General features: G+C 56.8%; 9 protein-coding genes across 9 annotated transcripts; 4 read left to right on the forward strand and 5 right to left on the reverse strand.

The window, feature by feature from the left end:
• Positions 1–1,916: 1,916 nt before the first annotated feature.
• On the reverse strand, positions 1,917–2,424 carry GGS23DRAFT_147045 (uncharacterized protein). Its single transcript, XM_051511313.1, has one exon. The coding sequence runs from the start codon at positions 2,364–2,366 to the stop codon at positions 2,103–2,105; it is 264 nt and encodes an 87-aa protein (XP_051370045.1). The 5' UTR covers positions 2,367–2,424; the 3' UTR covers positions 1,917–2,102.
• Positions 2,425–2,615: 191 nt separating this feature from the next.
• Positions 2,616–3,341, forward strand: GGS23DRAFT_576385 (uncharacterized protein). Its single transcript, XM_051516849.1, has 2 exons — positions 2,616–3,264; positions 3,319–3,341. The coding sequence occupies exon 1, from the start codon at positions 2,771–2,773 to the stop codon at positions 3,110–3,112; it is 342 nt and encodes a 113-aa protein (XP_051370046.1). The 5' UTR covers positions 2,616–2,770; the 3' UTR covers positions 3,113–3,264; positions 3,319–3,341.
• Positions 3,342–7,159: 3,818 nt separating this feature from the next.
• On the reverse strand, positions 7,160–8,280 carry GGS23DRAFT_147166 (uncharacterized protein). The gene has a single exon (XM_051511315.1). The coding sequence runs from the start codon at positions 7,908–7,910 to the stop codon at positions 7,200–7,202; it is 711 nt and encodes a 236-aa protein (XP_051370047.1). The 5' UTR covers positions 7,911–8,280; the 3' UTR covers positions 7,160–7,199.
• Positions 8,281–10,848, forward strand: GGS23DRAFT_147167 (uncharacterized protein). Its single transcript, XM_051511316.1, has 3 exons — positions 8,281–8,725; positions 9,186–9,344; positions 9,584–10,848. Exons 1-3 carry the CDS (start codon positions 8,650–8,652, stop codon positions 10,777–10,779), a joined length of 1,431 nt encoding a protein of 476 aa, XP_051370048.1. The 5' UTR covers positions 8,281–8,649; the 3' UTR covers positions 10,780–10,848.
• A 373-nt stretch (positions 10,849–11,221) lies between these two features.
• GGS23DRAFT_147178 (uncharacterized protein) lies at positions 11,222–12,467 on the forward strand. The gene has a single exon (XM_051511317.1). The coding sequence runs from the start codon at positions 11,394–11,396 to the stop codon at positions 12,162–12,164; it is 771 nt and encodes a 256-aa protein (XP_051370049.1). The 5' UTR covers positions 11,222–11,393; the 3' UTR covers positions 12,165–12,467.
• Positions 12,468–13,122: 655 nt separating this feature from the next.
• Positions 13,123–14,007, reverse strand: GGS23DRAFT_147136 (uncharacterized protein). Its single transcript, XM_051511314.1, has one exon. The coding sequence runs from the start codon at positions 13,864–13,866 to the stop codon at positions 13,213–13,215; it is 654 nt and encodes a 217-aa protein (XP_051370050.1). The 5' UTR covers positions 13,867–14,007; the 3' UTR covers positions 13,123–13,212.
• Positions 13,520–15,181, forward strand: GGS23DRAFT_576408 (uncharacterized protein). Its single transcript, XM_051516850.1, has one exon. It carries the CDS (start codon positions 13,999–14,001, stop codon positions 14,632–14,634), a length of 636 nt encoding a protein of 211 aa, XP_051370051.1. The 5' UTR covers positions 13,520–13,998; the 3' UTR covers positions 14,635–15,181.
• A 1,393-nt stretch (positions 15,182–16,574) lies between these two features.
• On the reverse strand, positions 16,575–19,636 carry GGS23DRAFT_147449 (uncharacterized protein). Its single transcript, XM_051511320.1, has 2 exons — positions 17,381–19,636; positions 16,575–17,313 (listed from the first exon to the last, which is right to left on the reverse strand). Exons 1-2 carry the CDS (start codon positions 19,431–19,433, stop codon positions 16,628–16,630), a joined length of 2,739 nt encoding a protein of 912 aa, XP_051370052.1. The 5' UTR covers positions 19,434–19,636; the 3' UTR covers positions 16,575–16,627.
• A 1,201-nt stretch (positions 19,637–20,837) lies between these two features.
• GGS23DRAFT_147304 (uncharacterized protein) lies at positions 20,838–22,228 on the reverse strand. Its single transcript, XM_051511319.1, has 2 exons — positions 21,038–22,228; positions 20,838–20,949 (listed from the first exon to the last, which is right to left on the reverse strand). Exon 1 carries the CDS (start codon positions 21,759–21,761, stop codon positions 21,108–21,110), a length of 654 nt encoding a protein of 217 aa, XP_051370053.1. The 5' UTR covers positions 21,762–22,228; the 3' UTR covers positions 20,838–20,949; positions 21,038–21,107.
• Between the last annotated feature and the right edge of the window lie 1,902 nt (positions 22,229–24,130).

Raw genomic sequence — 24,130 nt, forward strand, 5'->3', positions numbered from 1 at the left:
AGCAGCGAGCGGATGCAGACAGACGTTGCACGTCCTCGCGGTGCAGACGGTCGAATGCGCGAGTGACCGGCTGCAGGACGGGGAAGGAGGGCGAAGCAAGGAGGGAGAGGGGGAGAGAGGGGGAAGCCGTCTCAAAACGTCGAGATTGACAGCTACCCGGTAAGATGGACGAGGACTTCGGTTGTAGCGTAGCACAACAGTGTTGCTGCAGCTACAGTACATGGAATGTTCGATGGAAGAGCCGGAGCAAGTCGGGTCGGTCGACGACCTCCCAGATAATATACCAGGCAGGTCAGACATCGTAGCAGGCAAGGCAGCGGATGAGGCGGGGCCGGTGGGGGGTAGCAGTGAGTTAGAGGATGATCATGAAGCAATTGGACAGCCGGCCAGGTCCAAGACGGTTAGACGGGCAGGGTAGAAAGGGAGGGGCCGCGTGGTGGGAGAGCTAGGAGATTCCTCGGGGGGCTTAGGGAGGGTGGGAAAACGAGGCAGAGAGGAGAAAATTTTGCAAGCCATCGTGACGTGAAATGTCTTGAGGGTGTGGATATTCGGTACAGAAAGAGGCAGACGCAGGTTCGAAGGGGGACGTCGGGAATCGGTATAGACCCGGAGAGGAGGTTAGGTAGAGGAGGAGATAGAGAAGAGAGGCCCTCGGAAGAGAAGGGAGAGAAGGGGAAGGGAGAAAAGATGGTGGAAGAGAGAAGAAGAGAGAAATTTTGCCGACCGAAAAAGGTGAAAAAGGGTAGAAGGGGAGGAAAAAGCAGGGAAACCAGGGTGCCGCTTGTGCTCGACGGGGCAAGTGGCTAAGGTAAGCTAAGCTCAGGTAAGGTAAGCTAAGCTACCCAGCTGCTACGACCAGACTCACTCTCGACCACTACAGGCACCTAACTACAGGTTCCTACAGGTAGGTAGGTAGGTACCTAAGACTGCCAGTCCAGCCTGTGGGCGAGCATTAGCAGGCCACGTCGGTACCTAAGGCGGGCGCTAGACGGGGGGGAAACGCAGGCGACCAAGAGCCAGCGCCTCGGGCTCCTCGCACGTAAAATGCGACGGGAGGACGGTGCACTGTTAGCTACCTACCTACCTACAGTACATGTCTGCTGGTTGTCACAAACCTACTAGCAGCATCGCTAGCAGTACCTAAGTGTAGTAGTAGTGCCTTGGGTACGTATAGCCATCTCCCCTCTTCCCCCTCCCCCTCCCCCTCCCGCGAAAAAGGCCGGGCTTGGCCCGCTGGCGAAAGGGTACGGCACGTCACGCTATGCTCTGCGCTCGCTGGTCGGCCCGTCCGCCATCTCGATATCCCAGGTCTGGCCGCGGAATGACGGTTAGGTTAAAATTAGAAGATGGATAGGGCTGGGCCGGGCTGGTCGTAGTCGAATACGGCTGCTGCGGGTGCCTGGCCGCATCGAGCGGGTGCCTCTGCGAAAAGGCCGTCCAATGTAGGCACCTGCCCAACGGATACGTAATTGCTACTAGCAACCTTGCTACCTGGCTACCCGAATGACATCTGCCCCGTCCCGTCCAACCCACCGGACCTGCGGGTGTCGAGTGGCGGATGGATGGGTGGACGGAGGACGTGAATGGGTAGGTGGGCGGATCAGGGATCTGGCTATTTGCCCGTCGTCGTCTGCTTTCTGGTGCCAGTCTGGCCCTCCAATGGCAGGTCTGCCCTGAGAGGCACGTTGGTCCGTAGTAAGCGGCTGCTCTCTTCCCAGCTGCGTATTTCATATCGACGGGCAATCGATCGATGTTGACCGGCCTCCGAGTCCGAATATCGCATCCAAGTGCGCACTTGGCTGTAGGTACGTAGGTAGCAAGGCAACCTGCCCGGAGCACGTATAGCCTGAGACCGACCTCACACAGGGCCTACCTGTAGGTACCTGTTAGCGCATAACCCCCACGGGGACAGTTTGGGTGTGTCTCCTGTGTAGTCACCACGCCTGCAATCGCTTGACGGGAGGCCGCTACGCCATGGAATTCCATAGTCCAGCATTGATTACTTTTCCTCTTCCCCTCGTCCTTTATTTTTCGCTTCTTTGCTGTTTGCTCTTTGCGGTACGGAGGATGTCGGCCAGTACTCACATATCTAGACTTGAGTCTTAGGATGGCCTATGTAATTGGTCGGCGTATGCATATATGTACCTACCTAGAACGTAGGTAGGTAGGTAGTATGAGTATGCGTGTACCGTGTAGGTACCCGTACCGGCTATTCCGGTGGTCCTGCTACCTGAATCCTTACCCGCGAGGGACGATGAATGAAATGAACCGGGGAAATGAATGAATGGGAGGAGTCCGGCGCCTACAGCGGATGTCCTATAAAAAAAGGAAGAGTACCTAAGAAGGCCGGGGTACCTTGGGTACATGTCCTTCTGAGAAGAACCCGTCACCCATCGATCCCATGTCCCATTCACGTGTGCGTACGTATTTACTCCCAGGTAGGTATTAATATAATATATCCACAGTAGGTTTCCAAGACAAATAGATAGGATACATATATGCACTCGTATAAATGCGATCGGTGGACGTAGTTTAAGGGGCCAACTTACTCTGCTCTACGCCGGCGTAGTACGCCCAGGTACTTCCTGGCGAGGTCCGCGGGGGGGGGGGGGCATCTCAAGAGGGCATGTCCAATGTCGTTGGTCGCTCTCCTACCCAACAAGTCTCGACCCAAGCCCTCACGCGCTCCTGGGTGCAGCCGGACTCTTCGGTTTGGCGTCCTGTGTGTTACTGTAACTGCTATTCATCTATAGTAATAAATAAGTGATCGATGCAAATCGTGGAATGCCTTCGTCATCTGCTTGTCTACTTACTAACCCTACGTACGCACGCCTGTGCGATGTCAAACACCACGAGGGCGGCGCTGAGAAGGAACACGCACACCCACACGCAACGCGCACGTGTGGTCCCCTCGAACGATGTCAGCCACTCGTTCCCTACCAAGATCTCGCTGTCTCGGTATCTCTCTGCATCTATCTATATCTCTCCCCTTTTTCTTTTCTATTCTGTCTCCTCTCCCTTCCCTCCGTCGCCATCCGCGGGCGTCCGCCTCACTTCTGCCTTCGATTCGTCCGCGCATACGATCAGATCAGATCAGATAGCCAGGTGGTAATATAAGTACGAAAGGAGAAAGGAAAACTCTTGGTTGTTTCACCCACGATCGCGATTCCAACGTCAGATCAACAACCTCAACAAGTCGTATCGCCATGTATTGTCGTTGTTGCTCTTCGGACATTTTGGGATCGGCCGGAACTTCTAAAGCGTCTACCCAACAATAAGACCGACGACACAAGTCCACTCATTCTGATGGGATCTCACCAGTCCCTCCTCGGAATATCCTGGGACGCTCGCCCTCCTCGTAGTATATCCGATTCCCCATGGTGTGTGCCGCAACCCTATCTTTCTTCCATTGCGACGCCTCCCTCTCTCTCCTCTCCTTCCGCACACCCCCCTTCTCCATCCTGGCCTCCCTTTTTTTTTTTTTCCTCTCTCTCTCCTTTCTAAAGATCCGCTGTCGTCGAGGTCGGCGGCAGGATTAAATACAGTCAGTATATAGTATACGCGGCGGGACGGCCCTTGTGAACGCCATCCCGGCTAGGGTATTTCGAAGTCGCGGAGCTGTCCGCGTGGGAAATGGTATGTACTTAGGATCCGAGAAGCAGGGTAATCTGCATATGTCGTGCTCGGAGTTACCATGAAGGAGTCAAGAAAAAAAAATAATCACAACTGTTCCTCGTCCGTGTGCGATCTCAGTAATGAAGTGTCTGGCTTGGCCGTCAATTTCCCCATGCGCCTCAGAACGCCGGTCAGCGAATCGTCGTTGTACGGCTACACTCACGGGTCTTCGAGTGCTTGGGATACCTAGTAACTGACACGAAACACTTGGCTGCCAACCTCCCAGATCAACTTGCCCATTCCTTCTGATGTGAGCACACGGACAGGCGAACGGTCGGACGGCTTAGCTAGACTGGCTGACCTCGCGACGAGCCAACGACGTGGCCGCTCAGGGCTTAGACTCGCTCTCTTAGCCCCCCTCCTTTCCCCTTCCCCAGAGTGAAACTGTCGATTCCGTGTTGATGAAGGGGGCTCCTCTACTCATCCTTCCTTCAGGATGTTACGCGCGTGCGCTCGTGTCTTTTCGGGTCCCGCGCGCCAGGAGAGCCGTCTTAGGAAGCATACCGGACTTGACGTTGTTCGAAGTTTCGCCGCACCGGATCAGCCATCCCGATTCCCTTTTTTTCCCCCTAATGCGCCACGTCCGCCTGCGATCTACAGTGACGAGGGATCAACCGATTATGTGTGTATAGTCCATCACGCCAAGCCGACTCGTAAACCGCCTACGTACGAACACACGTACATACATCACGGGATCGGCTCTATTAGAGGAGGAGGACAGGCAATCTACCTATAGTAGGATTTGCCAGGGAACGCGCGCTCGCTCGCTGAATGCGCTTCCACGTCTTTTCCTCTCTCGCGACGGGCCGGCGGCTATGAGGCCTACCGATGGATGGGTGAAGGGAGGGAGGGAGGGATTAGTGGTTGGGTGGGTGTTTCCTCCTATGACGCCGGACAAGTTCCATCGCAACCCACGCTGCAGCTCATAAGGGTGTATGCGTGTACGCGCGGGTGCTAACTGAGACTAGAAAGAGGGAGTGAGAGACAGAGGGTGAGAGAGTACAGGGCCTCTTTTAGTAGGCGATAGCTACTTCGCGCCCATCGGAGTGTCCCGCCATTCCCGAATATAACGACCGACTTACACCACAGTCCAGCCCGCATGTACACGGACTCATGTGCCAAGAAGAGAGATGGGCACCTCGGAATCAGATCCCAATATGCATACGTGGGTGAGATGCATGCCAGGCCACATCCTTCCGAGCCGCTCCTGAACAGCGGAGAAAATTAAAAAAGAATATGAGCTCTCGGTAGAGGACGAAACGGGATAGAGCAGGTATGGCTGGGCCGGGCTAGGCTGGGGGCTACATACCTCTACCCATAGACACTACTATTACTAACTAATAACACGATGCACACACACATCCATACCTCCATCCATCCATCCATCCATCCACAGGCGTGTGCTATCGTACATGTATATGCATACCTAACTCTATCGACTCTCAAGAAAAAGCAATGCACACCTATATAACACGTACATAGCCAATGACAGAAGAGAATATGTAGTAAAATGACGAGGACAATAATGATCATTATAAGAGAGGGGAGGCAGGATAATACCTAGGCTAGGGTAGGTAGTTGAGTTATGTCGTGCACGCGCTCGGGTATCTAAGCCTAGTGTGGGTTTTATGGGCTTTGTGGGCTTTCGGTTAGTTCGAATTTTCAGAGTAAAACCGTCTCGCAACCGTAACATCTCGTTCATCTCGACATTACCCCCCTCCCCCCCTTCTCTCTCTCCCTCACCCCCCCCGGTCCCCTCACCCCCCCCCTTTCCCCACTCGAGCCTGTGCCAATTCTGTACATATTACATCGCGGGTTCGTTAGGTGGGTTGTAAGAGGTTCAGGTAGGTATGTAGGTGAAGCAAAACAGCCTGCGGTTCTATCGGGATGTGGGCAAGGCCGGCCAGGAGGGATGCCTTCTGGTAAAAGGGGGGGGGTCTGCAGTTGGCGATGTTGGTTTCCTTTGATTGGCGCAGAACGAGGAAATAGAAGAAAAGAAAAGAGGAAGCAGAAGAATGAAGAATCGCGACGCCGATGACGACGAAATAGTCAGGTTTGCATAAGGAGGAACATAAAAAGATACATGGACATTACAATTACATAGCATTATTAGTAGGTGTTAATATCACCAATTGCTATTATTATTGCCGTTGCTGTTTGTGATTATTATTATTATTATTCTCATTATTATTGCCATTGCTTGCAGCGGGTTAGCTGACCTCCGTGCGTCTGCAACGGAACACTCTTCTACGTATTCCATCCATTGCAGCATGGAAGCCCCCTGTCGAAAACCGCACATAGGTGATCCCGCACTTGGCGGCCTTTCGCTACTACAGAGCCTACCCACCCCCCCCCGTCCGTTCCCTTCGATTCCCTACCTCTATCCTCTCACAAATCGGGGCTAAAGAAGGCAAGGGTGCAGTGTACCAATGTACGTATGTGTGTTATGTACATAGTTGACAAGGTAGGCTGCGTCTCGTAGCTTGGGGACTGGCGGTCCGGCGTGGGTGGAAAGACCCCCATCCCAACACCGATAATGTAATGCCCAGAGCTTCCACTTGGGAAGTCTTGGGAAAGGGGGGGGGAAGAGAACAAGCTTAGATCTACATACCCGTACAGCTTCTTTGCGAGCTGTAACCGCGGGTATGATGTTGCTGTGCGTAGATAGGCTCAGTTCCTTAGGGTTTCTCTCTTGTCCCTGTCTCTCCCACTGTTCCCTCGCGATGCAGTAATCCCAAGAGAGACACTACCTAACCTGGCGTGCCCACCTTTTTTTTTCTTTCTTTTTTTCCTTTCCGACCTCGCGCCCTTTTCCTACTTGAGTATTCCCGAGCTTCACCTAGATTCTAGAGAAGACGTTCCCAAACCAAAACCAGACGGGTAGGGGAGGGGAGAGGGAGGGGGGGGGGGGGGTGTATCCCCAGCCAATCCACAGGGCCCCGTCAGCCATGTCTGCTGGAGCGCCATTAGCCCGTGATGACATCCATCGACAAGTATATTCCCGGCTAGGTTTGCAGCGCGGTAGGAGAGGAGAGTAAGTACTTTTCGCTTCGGGTTTGCTCTGGTCTCTACCTACACGTATGTATTCGCAACTGGAGAAGGCCTTCTCATCCCGCTAGGGAATGATAAGCCATCCTGTCCACCCGTTTTTTTCGGGCTCTGCTACTGAACTCGTACGCAATTCAACAAACTCTTTAAACCTGCCGCGTTCCCCCTTTGCGACCGAGTTTGGACTCCCTCCCCTTGGACGTCTCACTTTGCGCTCTGCTTGCTCTCTCGCATCCCTTCCTCTCGTACTACTTACTTGTTGCGTATGGTGCTCGACACTGTACATGCCTACATACTTATATATCTATGCCTATATACGCGTCTATATATATATATATATAGACACACTGACATATATATACTTGCTACTTACTCGACCCGTTGAAACTTGCTGAGGACCCGGTTTTAGAGTCTGAGCTCCAACTAGGTTCTACTCAACCCTATCGCTGCTGATCCCGCTTGATTGGACGTACTATTTACATCCAAACATTCACTGCTGCTGCTGCTGCTAGCGGTGCTCCGTCGCCGCCGTCACGGTTATTTCTAAGTGGGCGCACTGCGTGCTGCTGAAGTTTTGGTGAGTTTGTTTTTTTTTTGGTCGCAAGCGACTTACACGCACCATGTCTTCGAGTCTTCGTCCGTTCTCCGATATTCCCCATCCGCATTAGAGAAACAGGGCCCTTTTTCCCGGGTACTCCATTAGCCGCATAGCACCGCCGAGGCAATCGAGCTGCACAGTGCAGTTCCTTAGCTTGCCCTTGTTCACGCGCGCCGGCGGGTGATCTGCGCGCAGCGAAGCGGGAGAGAAAGAAGAAGAAGAAGAAAAACTTTGCCAGCATTGAAACCCCCGGATCGCTATTTTTGCAGCTCCTGGGCGGAGAAAAGCAAGGGCGAAAAGAGACGTCTAAAACCACAACCGCTTCAACTAAAAAAAGAATCTTCGAGCAAGCGAGGCAAAGGGACGCAGAAACGAAAGAGAGGGGCGAAAGAGAGCGCGAGTGAGAAGAGGGAAGGGCGAAGAGCGAAGAGACCGAATCTCCACTCAAAATTCGGCCTTCCGATTGTTCTATTCTTTTCTTTAGACAAAGAAGAGCTTGCCTCTCTCTCTCTCTCTCTCTCTCTCTCGTCTTTTTTCCCCCCCCTTCCCGTCCCTCCCCATAGACTAATACCGATTTACACACCCACATATCGTAAAGTCACCGTTCGGTCCCTTTCCCATCCTCTCTCTCCTCCTCCCCCTCCCCCCCGTTCAGCCTCGGCGCCTTGGTAAAGAATTCCTTACTCCTTCGGCGGTATCATCTATACACCCACCGCCTCCGAGCCCTGTCCTGCCCTCTCCGTCTACCTGCCTAAGCGTTCCCAGCTTGCTTACTTGTACCTTACCAGCCAGCGCAGCCTACTTACCATCGGCGTCCTACCAAATCTAGCGCACCCTTGGAAATGCCTGCATAGGGACTTCGCTCCGTACCGACATACTACGCACGCACTTACAACAACCCCCCCGTGGAGTTCTCTCTGCCCCTGGCCCGCTGCAACGCAACCCCGACTACTAAGCTTATTAGCTACCAAACTGTTACTCGGGCCTTTGTTTGTCCTGCGGGCCACCTTCCAGCTGGGCAAGTCTGGTTCTGATCATCGGGCGCTGCCCAGTCCGTCCGCCCGCCCTCTGCCTCTCTTTGATGAGTGATCGAGAGCTCTGCGCGTGAGAGTTACGTAGGGAGGGAATTCCGCCTCAAAGCCTCGACTCTCTTTTCCGTCCGCCTGCCCGAACGAACGAGCGATAGCGAACCCAGCGCACCCGTCTCTCTCCAGCTCTCTCCCCCACCGATTCCCGCCGAAGACTCGTCGCAGCGGGCTCTGTTCTCACGCTCACGCTCACGCTCACGCTCGCGCACTCTCGCCCTTCCCTGCACAGCGTATCTGACGATGTTAATCGACGGCGAGAAATGGGCATGCGAGGCATGCGTCAGGGGGCACCGAGTTAGCAATTGCCAGCATTCAGGTGAGTTGCAGCCATTGGCGCGCATTGGCTCTCCGTCTCTCCCCGTCATATTCTCCCTCTCCTCTCTCACTCTCTCTCCTCTCTCTATGTGTGTGGTGTCTCTGCCCGTATGCGCATCATTCCTGTGTTGCCCACGCGCTCCCCCCCTCCACCCGCTACCTCCGATCGCACTACCACCGCGGGGCACCCGGATAGGCCACCACGAATTGGGGCCTGGAGGGGTGAGGGGGGAGATGGAGGGGGAGGGGAGTGGAGGAGACCGGAGAGAGAGAGAGAGAGAGAGAAAAAGAGCTGTTCGTTCAACTGGAGAGCTCACTGCTTCCCCCCCCCCCCCTCCTCCTCCTCTCATCTTCCTTCTTATAGGATCTCGTTGCTGGCACTGCTTGCTGCAGTCGTCAATTGCAACGAACACCCGCGTATCAGAGAACTGCCCACTTACACATCTGCGCAATTCGTCTAGATCGACCGCTGCAGCACATCAACAAGAAAGGCCGGCCTGTATCGCAATGCCAGCATTGCCGCGCAATGCGCAAGTCGCGCTCGTCGCACGTCAAATGCGACTGCGGCGAGAAGACGCACAAATGCGCACACCTGAAGCAGACCGTGGAGGGACACAAGGGTGAGCGACTCTACACCATACCACCATCACCACCTTCACCTTCACCACCTCCGTCAGCACCGCCACCACCACCCACTACCACTACCACTGCCACTGTCATCGCTATATGTATGCGCACATATAAACATGCATATCTGTCATATATGTGTGTGCGTGTGCGCGGGTGCGTATAAGCGATGTGAGAAAGAAGAAAAAAAAGAGGAAATCTGGTGTCTGACGCACAAGTCCCACCCGTCTAGACAGCTGTTGTTGCAACCACGGAGGGCGATGCACATGCTCGCACAAGAAAGAGCCGTCGCTCGACACGGTGCCCGAGTCAGAGTCCGACGACGCGATCGAGCCCCAGCCGACGACAGTGACCAAGCCCAGAGCCGCGGCCGCGCGCCGGCGGCGGGCCAACACGACACACTCCGAGCCCGTCCTTAGCTTCGACGAGAACGGCCACCACCGGCCGACCCAGCGCCACACCAAGGCCTCGCAGAAGAGCGGCCCCTACACGATCGGCCGCGCCGGCAGCGTCGGCTCGTCCTCGTCCTCGTCGATGCACCGCACCGCGAGCGCCAGCAGCCTCGCCACCAAGTCCGTCGACAGCTTCATGGCCCCGGGCAAGAGCCGGTCGCGCGTCACCGACTCGTCGTCGCCCGACCGCGACACGCGCCGCTCCGCCAAGTCGGCGCAGGCGTCGCCCTCGATCGGCGGCGGCGGCGGCGGCAGCAGCGCGTCCTCGTCCTCGTTCCACCAGCTCAACGGCCAGCTGCCGCCCCTCGACCTCTCCGGCATCCGGTACGTCGACTACTCGGCGCTGGACATGTTCGGCGGCGGCGGGCTCTCGTCGGCGGCGGCCGACTACGACTACGAGCCGCCCATGTTCAGCGCCGGGCTGGACGCCTCGGTCGACTGGTTCGACATCAAGGCCGAGGCGGGCCTGGCGGGCGCGACGCCGTCGAGCTTCGACCGCGCGCGGTCGGCGTCGTCCTTCCTCGGCGGCCTCGACTACGTCGGCGGCTCGACGACGGAGCCGACGCTGACCTCGAACTCGGGCGACGTGTCCGAGACGGAGGACTTCGCGTCCGGCTTCGACTCGGGCCCGCCGTCGCACCTCGACAGCTTCCGCAGCGCCTACCTCGGGCTGTCGCACCACGCGCACGCGCACGCGCACGGGGCCGCGACGACGGCGGCCTCGATGCTCGCCGGCGGCGCCGACCTCAGCACCCTCGACTTCGACCAGTTCAAGGGCACGGCGGCCACCAGCAAGCTGCTCTCGACGCAGTCGTCGACGTCGGCGTCGTCGGCGTCGCTGCTCGACGACGGCAGCGGCGCCGTGTTCCCCGCCTCCTTCGTCGAAGACGACGGCTACTGGAGCATGAGCAACTTCACCGACGGCATCACGCACTCGCCGGACCCGGTCGCCTCGGGCCTGTGGAATTCGGCCTGAGCGAGCGAGCGAGCGCACGCCAGCCGCGTAAAGAGAACAGCTACAGAGACGTTACGTGGGGGGAGATAGGAAAGGGGGGAGAGGGAGCATTCCGGATCTGATCGGTAGATCGTGATCGATCCGACTCCCCCACATACCTACCACCTTCTTCCCCCAGAAGTAAAATAAAAAAGCACGAAGAAAGGAGAGGATGGACGGCGGCGATGGTATGAACATACTACCCGCAAAAGCCTTCGAGGGCAACGCGGCAGGTCGCATATCTGTACACATACTTTTTCTTTCCTTTTTACCACCACGCCCGCCGCCGTCCGTCTCATCACGTCACTTTTAGCCATTACGTTTACGACAAAACCACGAAGGAAAGCTGGACATTATTCATTTTCCTCCCCCGCGCCCTTTTCTCTCTCATTCCCGCCTAACGTTTCGGATATATATCGTATATACCCTCCGCGCATTCCCACCGCTGTTCGTCCTTCTCTCCCTTCTCGCCGTGGGGGTTGTTTATCTACTTTTTTTTTCCCTCCCCCTTCTCTCGCAGGCGCGCGCCGGGGGGGGCACTTTGCGCGCTTCCTCGAATCCTTAACCCCCCTCCACTTAACCTTACCTATCTGGCGATGGGCACGGCGGGAGGCGAGAAGAGACTCGGACGTGAACGGCAACAACAAACTCGAGAAACGCGAAAACCAAGAAAAAACAATTCAACACTTCTATACGAAGAAACGAGTGCATTTTTCGGCGGCATAGCTTTTTCTTTTTTCTTTTTCCCTGATTCCTCTTCACGGACACACACACCCATACCGGTCTCAGAAGTGTGCTGTTTTTTCGTATTCTCATCTTCTTCTATCTGGAGGCGTTGCGTTGCGTTGCTGGGAAAGGGGGGGTGGTGTAGGGAGATCAGGAGGGCTCGGCACTCTGATATTTACGCGAGTTTTTTTTTTTTCCCATTTTCCTCCGCTGTCTTTCTTCTTTTCCGTCTTTGTTCGCATCGGTTTCCTTCTTCCTTTTCCCGCCTCGGGGGGCGTCTCCGCGGCGCGCACATCGCACACACACACACACACGCACACATACAAACCGCACGGCACTTACTCAACCTACCTCTACCAAACCTACCTCTCGATATCGATGGATCGATGGGAACTTTCAACAACCAGGCAAGCACAGCAGGCAAGCAACAAAAAAAAAAAACGAGCAAGCATCGTCTTCGCCCCCCAAACTTCGGCTCCCCCTTCACCCCCAACAACAACTGTTTCCCCCCCCACCTTGCCGTTTTTAGACGCGGACCCTCAACGGGCTGCGGCAGACATGAGAAGAGGAGGGAGTGCGCGCGCGGAGGTGTGCAGTATGTGTGTGTAGTATGCGTGGCATGCGGTGTGTGCGGCGGGTGAGTAAGGAAGAAGAGTGGGCGCGAGAATTGACTAGGGGCTGTGGGGGGGGGGGGGTAGTGGGAGCGCGAGAGAGAAAGTGAGGCGGACGAACTCCTGTTTCAACAGGACTCGCTTGTTGTTCTTTTTTTTTTCCGGTTCTCTCTCTTCTTCGCTTTTCTATTTTCCCCACCTTGTCCTCTCCGCCCCGTCCCCCCCCCCCACACCACAGTACATAGATTAGAACGTAGAGAAGCCTCGAAAGGGGCGTCGGGCAGTCGTCGGATTCCATTCCGGGTAGAGACCGAGACAGAATGAGAGATAGTATATGTATCTTGCGCGTGTGCGCGTGCGTGCGTGTAAGTGTATAAGCGTGTGTGTGTGTGGGTGGGCGCGGGCGTATGTCAGTGGGAGGAAGGGAGACGGAGAAAAAAAAAAAAGACAAGACAGGGGTGCGAGTGCGTGGGAGCCGGCCAGCCCAGACAGGGCGGCTCGAACAAAATCAGCGGCGCCCGCTGCGGGATCACCATCGTAATCCCGCCAGTCCTCGTTTTCGCCCCCCTCCCTTTCCCGCGTGTCTGCTATGTGTGTGTGTGTATGCGTAGGTACGTGTAGGCAGGCCCCACGCGGATGCGCGTGCACACCACACAACACACGCACACACACTCGCTCACTCGCTCACTCACAGGCACGCACGCTTACGGGGCCGTGTTCTGCGTCGAGCGCGGCCGCCGCCAGACAGACAGCGCGGCGCCTACTTGCCCTCTTCGGGGCGCCACGCCTCGCGCGCCCCTGTGCGCAAGCGTGTGCGTGCGGTGGTCACCGAGGCGTTCCGTGGGGGGAGGGCAGGGCAGGTCTCGGTTTACTACGACTACCACACGCCAGCCCGTAATCGCAGGCGGACTCCTCGTCCCCCGTTGTCGTCATTCCCGCGCGCCACCACCGCGCGGGCGCGGGCGCGGGTGCTGTCCTGTGCGCCCCCCCCCCCCCCCTCTCTTCCCCAACAGTGCGTAGAGAACCAACGTCCCCGAGACGGCGAGACGCCGTCGCGCGCTGCCTGCGTCCTCTCTGCCTACCTGCCTAGCCCCCTCTTCTTGCCCGGTTTCCCGCGCCCGCGCGCGCCCTCGCCGATCAGCTGACGGCTTTTGCAGAGGGGGCCCGCATCGGGGAGAGCCTGCATGCGCGGTGTCGGCGGAATTGGGGGGGGGGGAAGAGAGAGAGAGAGAAGGGGGGTGGGTGGGCGGTTTAAGGGGAGGGGGGTGTGTGTGTGTTGTGGGCAGGGCTTGGCGGCTGCTGCTTGTTGGTGTGGTGAAGAAGACCGGGAACGAGGAACGGAGAGATACACATACAGCGAGACATTGACAAGGCGGCTCCGTCGTAAAAAAAAAAAAAAAAAAGTTGGGGGTTCCCAGGGCCGAGGCGTGCCAGATGCGTGTGTGTTTTCCCCCTCTCGCTCGCTCGCTCTGGCTGTCGGTCTCGCCCTACCTGTCCAATTCCCCCCTACCCAAAACCGGGCCAACATGACAAATTCCCCATGCCGCAGTACGCGCCGCGTTCGCTCGGGCATCCCAGGATGGCCGGGATGGCCGGATGGGGTGGTGGGCGAGGCACGAGCATGCCCGGTTTGGCAGGCTAAGGTCGGTAGGCTATATGTAGTAAGGGAGCCCAAGCCAAGGCCCGCCCTGGTAGGCCCGGTCGGTGTCAGCACTGTATTGTCAGGATGCATGTGTCAAGTCGGTAGCGTCAGTGTGTCGTATGCATGGCGGACGGTCTGAGTAAGGCAGAGACAGAGAGAGAGAGAGAGAAAGCCATCTCGTGGCCTCCCCCCTAGCAGTAAAGCTTCTGGTTCCTGCAGCCGATGTCGCGCGCGCGCCGATGGAGCAGAGGGGGGGCGTGGACTAGAACGAGCGAGCGGGTCGCGCCGAGAGCAAGACGAGACGAAGCTATCCCACGCCACACCCTCTTTTGGCTGTTCATTTTCCTCCGCCTCACCTTCTCGCTTCGTCTTATTATGGCTTGTTATCCTCCTCCTCCTCCTCTTCCTTGTCCTGCTTCTCCTCCTCCTCCTCCTCCCTCGCTCGCACACGGAGGCGGCCCTCGAAACCCTCCTGCGCGGCGGGGGTCGCCAAAGCGGCAAGATCTCCAAGCGAGCACGAGCAGCAGCGCTCGGCGGTCGGTCGGTGGCTGCAAAGGGGAAAGGTCGGCGGCGCGATGGGGATTGGGTCTATCTCAAACGCCATGCCGCCCATCCGTATCGGTGAAAGGTCGAGGACCTTCTCGGCGGGGGGTCGCTTGTGGTAGGACGTGGCGATGGGGCTTCCCAGGGCTAGTCAGAGATTTGTTGTGGCGGAGGGGGTCCTATCCCCCCTTCCCCTCCCCTCGCTCTCTCTCCCCGTCGCTTCTCGGGGAAGACGAAAGGCGGGAGGGAGGGAATGCTCATATTTATGTTTCGGAAAAAACGAGGGAGAGGGAGAGAGAGAAATTGTGTAGGTGAGCGAGCGAGCGAGTTGAGAGGTTTTGATGACGGTCTATGTGGCGAGTGAGAGAAGGGGGGAATAATAATAATAAAAATCCCTCCCCCTCTCTCCTCTCCCCTCTCCTCGAAGCCAACTAGAGACCAAGTTTCATCAGTGACGACATAATGGTCCCATAGAGATGCGCCGGAGGTCGAAGCGTCGAATGATGGGAGCTGCGGCTTGGCGTTGATTCGCTCCTAAACAGACACGACGGACCCGGCAAGGAGATGCGAGGGCAGCGCCCGTCGCGAGAGGATCGACAGATGCTGAAACTGAAACAGAGAGACCTCCCGGTCCGGGGAGACGAGGAACGGGGAGGAGAGAAGCGAGAGACGTGCTACGTTTGTGCGTGCAAGCAGCGCTTTACTTCCTGGCTCGACTACGTCTACAAAAACATGCGATACAGCAGGCGAGGAAAGGGGGACGGAAGAGACCCCCTTCGCCTTATGAAGGCGCTGCGAGTATTACTCGCACTGAGGCATTTTACGGTGTCGTTTCGGCACCGTCTCACGCTAATTGGGGCGGTTCGCAGCGTGGGCGGAGAGGAGGGGGGGGGGCGGCCTGCGCTGCGAGGAGGGGCTCACGAAGGGACGCGGGAACTCGGAATCGGCTCACCTCGTCAGATTCATCACGGCTCGTCGCTACTTGTTGTAAGTGAGAACAGCAGCGGCGGCAGCAGTAGCAGTAGTAGTAGCAGTAGCAGTAGCAGTAGCAGGAGCAGTAGCAGTAGCAGTAGTAATAATAGTAGTAGTAGTAGTAGTAGACGAAGAAGACACGTAGCTCGCCTTCTTCACGCACAGGTAGCCGCCGACAAGCGAGCGAGCGATACCTAGCAATTCGGACAGTCGGCGCACGCCAGCTGCACGGCACAGCGCGGTGCGGCACAGCGCAACAACAGCCATCCGCGCAGCTGCTGGGAAGAGGGGCTGGACAGGATCAGGCCCGCAGCCCAAGCCCTCGTCCGGACGTGGATCCGTACCTACGCCGGAGAGCGTCCAGACACGCGCGATCTGCCCGCGCTGCCAGCGAGCCTGAGAGTCTGAGGAGGAGGAGGGGGGGAGGGAGGGGACACAGGTTACTTGCCCTTTTTGGGCGTCTGGCGGAACGTGATTGGCACGTCCGATATGCAGACCAAATCTGCGGCTGCGGGGTCTCTCTTCTTCGACACCACGGCAAACGATCCGTCGTCGTCTCGACGCTTCACCCAACCGGTGCGGGCGCCCGTACGTGCCAGTTCGTAGTGGCACCAACCGGCCGCCGACGAGCCTATTCTCCCTCTCGCACTTTCTCGCTCATACTAAGCGTGTCCGTATACGTGCAAGGGGTTGTGTAGATACGGCACCTGGACGGAGAGATCTTCATCTCTTCCCAACCCCCCTTCTCTTCTGTATGTAACTTTATGCCTACTTCAATGCTGCTCTTTGTCTTACACGGGTAATGGGTATTGAGGAAACTTGCTCTGACATGTAAACTTGCCAGCAGCCATAAATTACTAATACAAATCGGCCGGCATCCGGTACCAGGAGTGAGGTAGGTGCTAATATCTTTTCATCTCCGTCACCTATTCATCAGATCCGTAGCTGTCGAGCTATATATGCTGCACAGCCGCGGTACGAGACAGTTTACACGGCTCCTACAGAGTGGTCCGCGACGGGTCAAATGGTGCGGCAAGTATCATCGGTTCTGGTTCTCCAAACCTCGTTCGTCGCAAGGCCATTCGTAGGGCCATCGGTAGGACCGCCGCTAGTGAAATCACCTTGGCCTTCGAGACCTATACAAAGGCGTATCCTGTCGGGGGGAATGCTTAAGGGGTGTACATATATATATATATATGAAGATCCCCATAGGCCAACCAGCAACCACTAACTGGACGAAACAGCCCATGGTTGATCTTCGCTAAGATATACGGAGATGAACGGGAAAAGGGAAAGAGGCTCGGGGGCTCGTGGCGGTGGTGTCGCCGTGTCGCTCCTATCGTGTCGCCGGCGATACGTGGTCGGCCAGGACATTCAGGTAGCCTGCCCGGGTTAACACGCGAGGGTCGAACCCGATATCGCTGTAATTATCGCTCGTCCTAAGCGACACGGCTTCTGCGTCCTTGTCTAGCTTCACCGCTTCAGCTTCCGTCGCCGTCGCCAAGTCGGCGAGGTGCTGCAGACTCTGGCTTGCGGCCGCCTGGGCGGTCGAAGGTCGGATAGCCTCGGAAATACGGTCCCTGATGGTGGCATCCCAGGTTGACGGTGCCAGGTTCGACTCGAGAAGCTGTTTGAGGAGAGAGTCCGCTTCGTCGTGTGTCGCTTCAACCTTCTTCAGCTCGATCAGCGATAGTGTCGTGAGGCAGAAGAAGTGGTGGTTTAATGGGCTGAGCAATTGCGTGTTGGTGAGCAGAAGGGTGACCAACTCCCTGCATGCCCATAGTATATCGGTTGACTTCGCATTCGTTTGAAAGAGGTAGACAAGCAACCTAGTATGCCAATAAACCATGTGCAACACAGGGTGCGAGGCTGGTGTGATGCTCTGGGGAAGGATCTCGCGGAAGAGCTCGATAGAAAGGTTGAAAAAGGAGCTTAGGATCGGCGCAGCGCCCGACTCGGGCGAGAGAACCTTCGGAGGAGCCAGGGCGACCGGAGCAAAGTGGCCCAAGATGTTCGACAAACCTATCATAGTCAGTATATTCAACCCCCGCCCGCGAGCTTTCTGGGGGGGCAGCGAGTTTATACTTACGCGCAAGGTGATACACGCCTTCACCCAGGGTCGGGTTAAGGCTTGGGAGAATTACCACGCTGTCGTTCGGGATCAATAACGGACTCGCCGTCCCGATGGCGTTCCATCGGTCCAACATGATCAACGTCCACCAAGCTCGGGTGGCGATATTCTCGTCCGAGTCGGCTTCCACTTGGGCGTCGATGCTCGTCTCCGCACCGGAAACGTGAAGCCTCATGGAGTACGCCAGACCGACGGCTCGCCCCAATATAGATGCCTTGGGTGGGCCGCCGTGTTCGCCCTTAAGCGATAGCGGGCCATGGTTGTCGGTCGCGATGGCCGTCAAGATCAGGGTCTGGAGATGTACGAGATTCATAATTGGCGTTCGCGAGGTCGGGTCGGATTCCCATTCAGTTATCAGCTGTGTGCCGGAGCCGATATCGCCGTTTGTATAAAGGCCGGGGACAGAGACAAAAGACTGCATGGTGCCGTAGAGCGCCTCGACGAAGGCGTCGCGGAGAAGGGGCGGGCACAACGCCAGCTGCTCTTCCGCGCGCGCTTTGGTTGAAGCCAGGACCGGGAAGCATGGGTGAACGAGGGCGCGGTAGCTGTTGAAGGCGCCAGCGTCCAATTCCCGAACAGCGCCGTTCTGGTTGCTGTCGAGTGGGCCCGCATCTATGGGAGCTGGGCGTGACGCGGACTCAGGCCTGCCCAACGGCTGGGGGGCCAGACCGTTGGCCGAATAGGGTCCCCTGAACGCGCTTGTTGGCGTTTGGTAGGGCTGGATGGGTCGTGGTTCGGAACTCCACGTTCCCTGACGGGAACTGGCCGGCGTGCCAAAGTCGGCGCCGGATATACTGGAATAAGGTCTCTTCCGGCTATTCTCCTCGCCCGTCCCGGGCTGGCCGTAGAGCTCGGCCGACTCTCGCCTGGCACCATTGAGAAGCTCGGTCAGACTATCGACGTTCCCGCCCTCGCTTGCCAGCTTCCCCTCTATATGATTAATCCTATCGGCTAGCTCCTTGATATAGCCCTTACTCGGCCCCCGCTTTTGAGGAATTCTACTGAAAAGACACCTAATCGCGGAGCGTCGGCAGTTGGAACAGGGCTCCTCACCGTTTTCTGAAACAGCATCGCACTTGACCTTCTTCCGACGACACTCATCACAGGCACGGGACACCTTGGACCGTTTCCTAGGTGGGATATGGTCGGGAACGATCGAAGCGACCGCCTGGGATGCGTAGTGTTGCGCATGCTGGGCGAACTGTTCCATCGCCGTGTGGGGTTGCAGCTGAGGAGGATGTTGCAGGGGTTGGGAGGGTGGAGGCTGGGGCGGTAGGGGGATATGCTGATGGCCTGCGTGCTGCTCATTTGAAATATACTGCTGCGCTTGCGGCTGCGGTTGTAGTTGTGGCTGAGCCTGTAGATGGGGTTGCGGCCGTGGTTGGGACGAGGGTTGCGGTACAAGAGGTAGTTGGCGATGTTGAATTTGGTGCTGAATCTCATGCTGGTGTTGATTCTGTAATTGCAGAACAGGCTCGTCGGGATTAATAGAGGCGTGGTGCGATTCAACGGGTTGACTGTCATGAGCTAATTGTTGATTATCTTGCTCGTGGACATCGTCCGAGTGCTCGGGAAGCTGGTCCTGCGGCAGCTGGTCATTCTGATGTTGCAGCTGAGCTTCTTGCGACTCGTGCGGCTCCTGAGCCTGGTGAACTGGGTCCGGTTCGTGTGGCTCAGGATGAGCGATCACGTTTCCCAGGTTGGGATCCTCGCTAGCATCAAGCATGGTGGGCATGTCTTGGTTCGCGAGGTCCTGGCTGAGTTGGGCAGCAAGCTGTAGCTCCTCGGCACTCGTGATGGACGGGCGAGCCTCCTGCTGGTGCGCTGGGGCAGACTCCGGCTCCTCAAGCTGGTCCTGTCGGTGCTGGCTTGGAGAGCCCGCATGTACCTCCACGCCATCTTGGCCATCGTGACCCTCAACAACAGGCATCGAATACTGCTGCATATCAACGGCGTCACCCTGAGACTCCTCCAGCTTGGGGTCTGGAAGCATGGCATCTATGTCAGGCATGGCGACGGCGAAACTTTACCGCCAGCGTCGGTGCGTCGAGGGTTACACAGGATAGCGACACGATAGCGACACGATAGCTCAATGGAGCAACTTTTCACACACGAGAGCATTGAACTGCAGCAGGGGTGCTAAGAGACAAGCTCGACGCGATAGGCCCAGACGCTGTGATTCTGCTCGGGCTGGAGTTATAGTACTGCACTCCCAGGATATATGGATAAGACAGCGGCCAGAAGCCGTGCAGGGTACCGCAGTGTCGCAATGGGGATTGCTCCGTTCACCCGCGGCTAGAAAGAAGGAGAGGTTAGAAGTACACGAGAACGGACAGGTGGTGATGTATGTTTGTTGTTTGTATGGTATACATGTTGCTTTAACAGAGCGATGAATCAGTCCATCAGCCCATCAATCAATAAATCAATCAATTGCACAGTCCGTCAATAGAGAGTCATCGCAATCTCGAGCCGCCGGCACGCGGAGGTGTCGGCGTGGAAGGCGAGCAGTGCACCGTCTCGACTCCATCTCGAAATGCGACAGGGAGTTGAAGGAGGGAACATGAGAAGAGAGAAAAAAAACCAGGTACTAATTCAGGATGGACGTACCTGGGCACGAGCTTGCGACGGCCTTTTTTTTTTTTTTTTTGCCAGTAATATGGGGATGGATAATTGACGGACGGGTTCCGGATTTGCCCAGCAGCGGAGGAGGAAGAACTCGAACGGCCGAGATGGGCAATGTCTCGCTCCAAGATGACCGATCTGTTTTTCCAGGTCCTTTCTTTTTTTTTCGCCCCCGGCCGGCCTTAGATTTTCCTGCCTTTTCCGCTCGCGCTCGACGGGAAAACGTTTCGTGTCAACTTATGGGCGATGGATCAAATCAGGTGTGGCGGCGCAGTTGGGTTGGTGAGGGAAGGGAGTTGGAAAAAGAATTTTGCGGAGGGGGGGTGGAAATGGAGGGAGTGACGGGACTTACGGACTCTCTCAGACGATGGTTGGGTGCGGGTGGCGCGCCCCGACCTGGCGTAGAGCCGTGCGCTGATTGGAGCACGCGGATGGAATGGCCCGGGAGAGGTGCATGTACCGGAGTACCTGCATACCTACAGAGGTACTTCTCTACTTTTCCTGAGGAGTACTATGAGGTACGTAGGTATGTACCTACGTATGTATGTCGATATACACACGTAAGTGCATACAGACCCACGCTTTATATGTATATATCTGTGTATCCATAGTGGGGGCGCCCGCAATTTACCCACGTATTGAAATGTCCGTGCAGATCATCCGCGTCATTCGCGACCCACTTCCAGCCACCGAGCGGCTAGCTGGGAGGTATCTCCATGAAGAACATGCATTCAGAAAGCTAACTCATCGGGTAGAAACCGCTCGATAGTGCCAAGCTCGTTAGTGGGTGATATATGGTGCGCCATAGGTATGTCTCGCAGTTGTGTCGGTGGCTTCCTAGACTGATGACATGTCAGTCCGGCCCTCTCAGTCTACAAGGTTGGCTCGGTGTTGTGTGCGATTCTCTGTGACGGTGACAATCCCGCGCGTTAGCAGGAATACCTTGGGTAATAATCAGGAGGTAGGCATGAGGTACCTAGCCTCCATACATACCTGTATATATCGATGGAAACTGACCTGCGTGTACGTGTACTCGGTCTTTCCACTTCGTCCCTGGCATGAACTACCTGGGTGCCCAAGGGTCGCCACCGTCACCGTCGCCGCCACCGCCACCACCGTCTCGATGCTCATCGCTCCTCTCGCTCCAAAACCCCTTCCCGTAGCTGACGAGTAACTCCTCGCCCTTCGCGATGCCCGCAGCATTCCTGCCGGCGGGCAGGACGAAGACGGCCATGCACCGCTCGCCGCCGCGCCGCGGGTCCCAGCACTCGCGGAACTCGCAGTTGGGGCGGGCGCGCACGCCGCGGTAGTCATTGACGAAGCGGGCCTCGTTGCCGGCGTCGTGCGCGTCGACGGCGAGCCCCGCGTCGCGGTCGAGCCACAGGTCGTAGTCCGACGCCTCGTGGGCCGCGCCGTGCGGCGCCAGCGCCGAGTGCACCACGCCGTAGTACGGCAGCACGAGCGCGCCCGCCGCCAGCCGCCGCGCCGCGAACAGCCCCCGCTGCCCGCGCGCCGGGTGCGCCGCCTCGCCGATCGCCACGATCCTCACCGCCGCCGACGGCCCCCGCGCCAGGTCCCGCGGTATCTCCGCCGCCGCGCCCCCTCCCCGCGTCCGGGCGGCCTCGCGCTGCGCTTCCGTGAGGTGCGCCGCGTACGACGGCTGCGAGAGGTACCGGATCGAGGGCGGCCAGTTGCGAGGTACCGAGTCCTTCCCCATTAGGCAGGCGGGTGCATGTCACTGCTGTCTCCTAGCCCGATAGTCTCAGCTCCCGCCAGCGGCGATTCAGGTAGCAGTCGGATGGTCTCGGGATCGGTGCGGCGGATAGCACAGGCGTGATCAACTTTTGAGGAGGCATGCAAAAAAAATCCCGGTTGGGAGAGGCGTCTTCCGTCTGATTCGATCGTTTAATAGGTAGGTGGGTAGGTGGGTAGGTAGGTACCGTACGGAACGGACTGCTCCGATGCACCCCACATAAACACCGTCGCATCCACATGGTAATACTACCGTGACATCTCTACGCGTTGGATAGTAGTTGATCTGTCTCCTAGTCTGATATCTTTACAGATCTTGTATCTTCTTAGCTGTGGGGGTAATGATATGTCGGCCTAAGAAGCTAAGGGTATGTCACCGCTACAGACAAGCTCTCGATAGGTCTTGTGGATATGTGAGTGGTCCAATTTACTCTAGCGTGATGCACTTGAGGTTTGCAATGTTCCTGATTTTCTTATGGAACTCATGGCACAAAAAGCCCCGCTGCCGTCCATTATAACGCACGCGAGACAGCAGGCATATACGTATTTAGAGGCGCCGAGAGACCTGCAGTTCCTCTGAAGATCTTGATGAGAGACTATAACCGTAGCTACCTAAGTATGTACCCCCCTTAGTATACATCCCAAGACTCAAACGAGGTTAGAAGTTAGAAGGGGTACCTATCATCAATGGGGGGTACGGGTTGGTTCTTTTAGGAGGCTCATCTTTCAACAACAACGCACATTACAGCCAATGTTCCCAAAAGGTTCGAGACGATTGTTTTGTTTTAATATGTTTCCAACTGGCTACTTACTCAGCATATGAGGGGTGCTACTTACTGTACGCTCGCACTACAAGCATCCTTACCTTCTCGTCATGATGATACGCAACGGTTCCGGGAACTATGCAATTGAGAAGCGGACCTCGAGCCGATCGCCCTCCTTGGTAATCGACTTGACCTTACCTTTCTTTATGATTTCGAGGATCTGGGCTTCGATTTCCCCTTGAGCCGGCATCGATAAAGCCATCACCTTCGTAGCCTCCTCGATAGGTGGAGCATCTGGCATATCGATGTCCGTGTCCTTCTCTTCTGCGTCCTGCCCAGTCTTTTGCTGCGCGGACAGCATGCTTAGAAGGTCATTCCCAGTCATTTTTACGTCATCGGGTCCGGATGATTTGGCTGCGCCAGCGTCCGAGTCCATTTTGACGACGCGGTCGCATTTGCCACAGTTGCAGTCGGTGGTAACGTTCAAGGGAAGCTGGGGAGGAAACGTGGGACTGGGAGTGGACTGGGTAGATCTGTCCATTTTGACCGAGTAGCGATTGGCCGACGGTTGGCCGAGATTGAGCAACTTACCTGGGATATTGTGATCCTGTTCGACTGTTTACTCAAGCAATGTCGGGTACACCAAGGTCTTTTATTGGCTTGGCAACTTGAGAGCTTGGGGTATCCGGTGATGACTGAGGCGATGATGATGATTCAACACTCTCATCCGCGAGAGCCCACATTTATAGACGAGAGACCGCTAAAAGGACAGAAAACGTGGAAACAGACGAGGACAAAAGAGCGCGTGGCGTTCCTTGGACCATCCCGGCTCCTGATACGGAAGCCATCAACAGACAACGCGAGGGAGGGGACAATGAATGAGCGCTGTTCGCTCGCGGGCCGGGGTTCAAAGAATTCGTTGTCTAACTCGATCTTGTCTCGAACATGCGCACACCTCGAACAGCGTGCGGCTGGCCTAGTGGTGAGGGATGTGAAGCGTCCCACGGGTTCGTTAGATGCCTCTAGCCCGTCCGTGAGCAATGCATGCAGGTCAGGATGTGCCTAAGGTGAGGAGAGGGCGTCTAGAGGGGCTGCGGCACAGGCGCGTAACGTGCCAGATACAAGCTCTTATAGTAGATCCCTCCTCTTCTTTGGCGCCCAAAACATGACAGGCGTCCGATCGAAATAACTAACCTCATTCCTATAGCCGTTGCGGAACCCCGTCGAAGCAAGAATTCCTCCGTCCCCCCCCCTGTCACCCTAAGTAAGGGTAGGTAACCTCTGAGGCGGGAGGTAGGTACCTACCTGCCGGTGGGAGGCAGGCGGTCATTTCTTGGTCGACGGCTGGAGGAGGTAAGTACCCAATGCGCCTATATCAGGTCCCTACTAAGTACCGTCCATATCGCAGCGGCTAAGGAACAGCAGGAGTTGGCGGTTGAGGAGGAGCACGCGAGTCGAGTCTGCCGGTGCCGTTAGTACTGCATAGGTATGTCGCCGCCCAATCTCGGGTGGCCCAGTACCGGGCAGATACTCGCCCACCTTACACGCCACTGACGTCACGGCCAATGCG

Source organism: Durotheca rogersii (genome assembly GCF_024521655.1).
Source record: "Durotheca rogersii strain YMJ 92031201 chromosome Unknown GGS23scaffold_18, whole genome shotgun sequence".
NCBI lineage: Eukaryota > Fungi > Ascomycota > Sordariomycetes > Xylariales > Xylariaceae > Durotheca > Durotheca rogersii.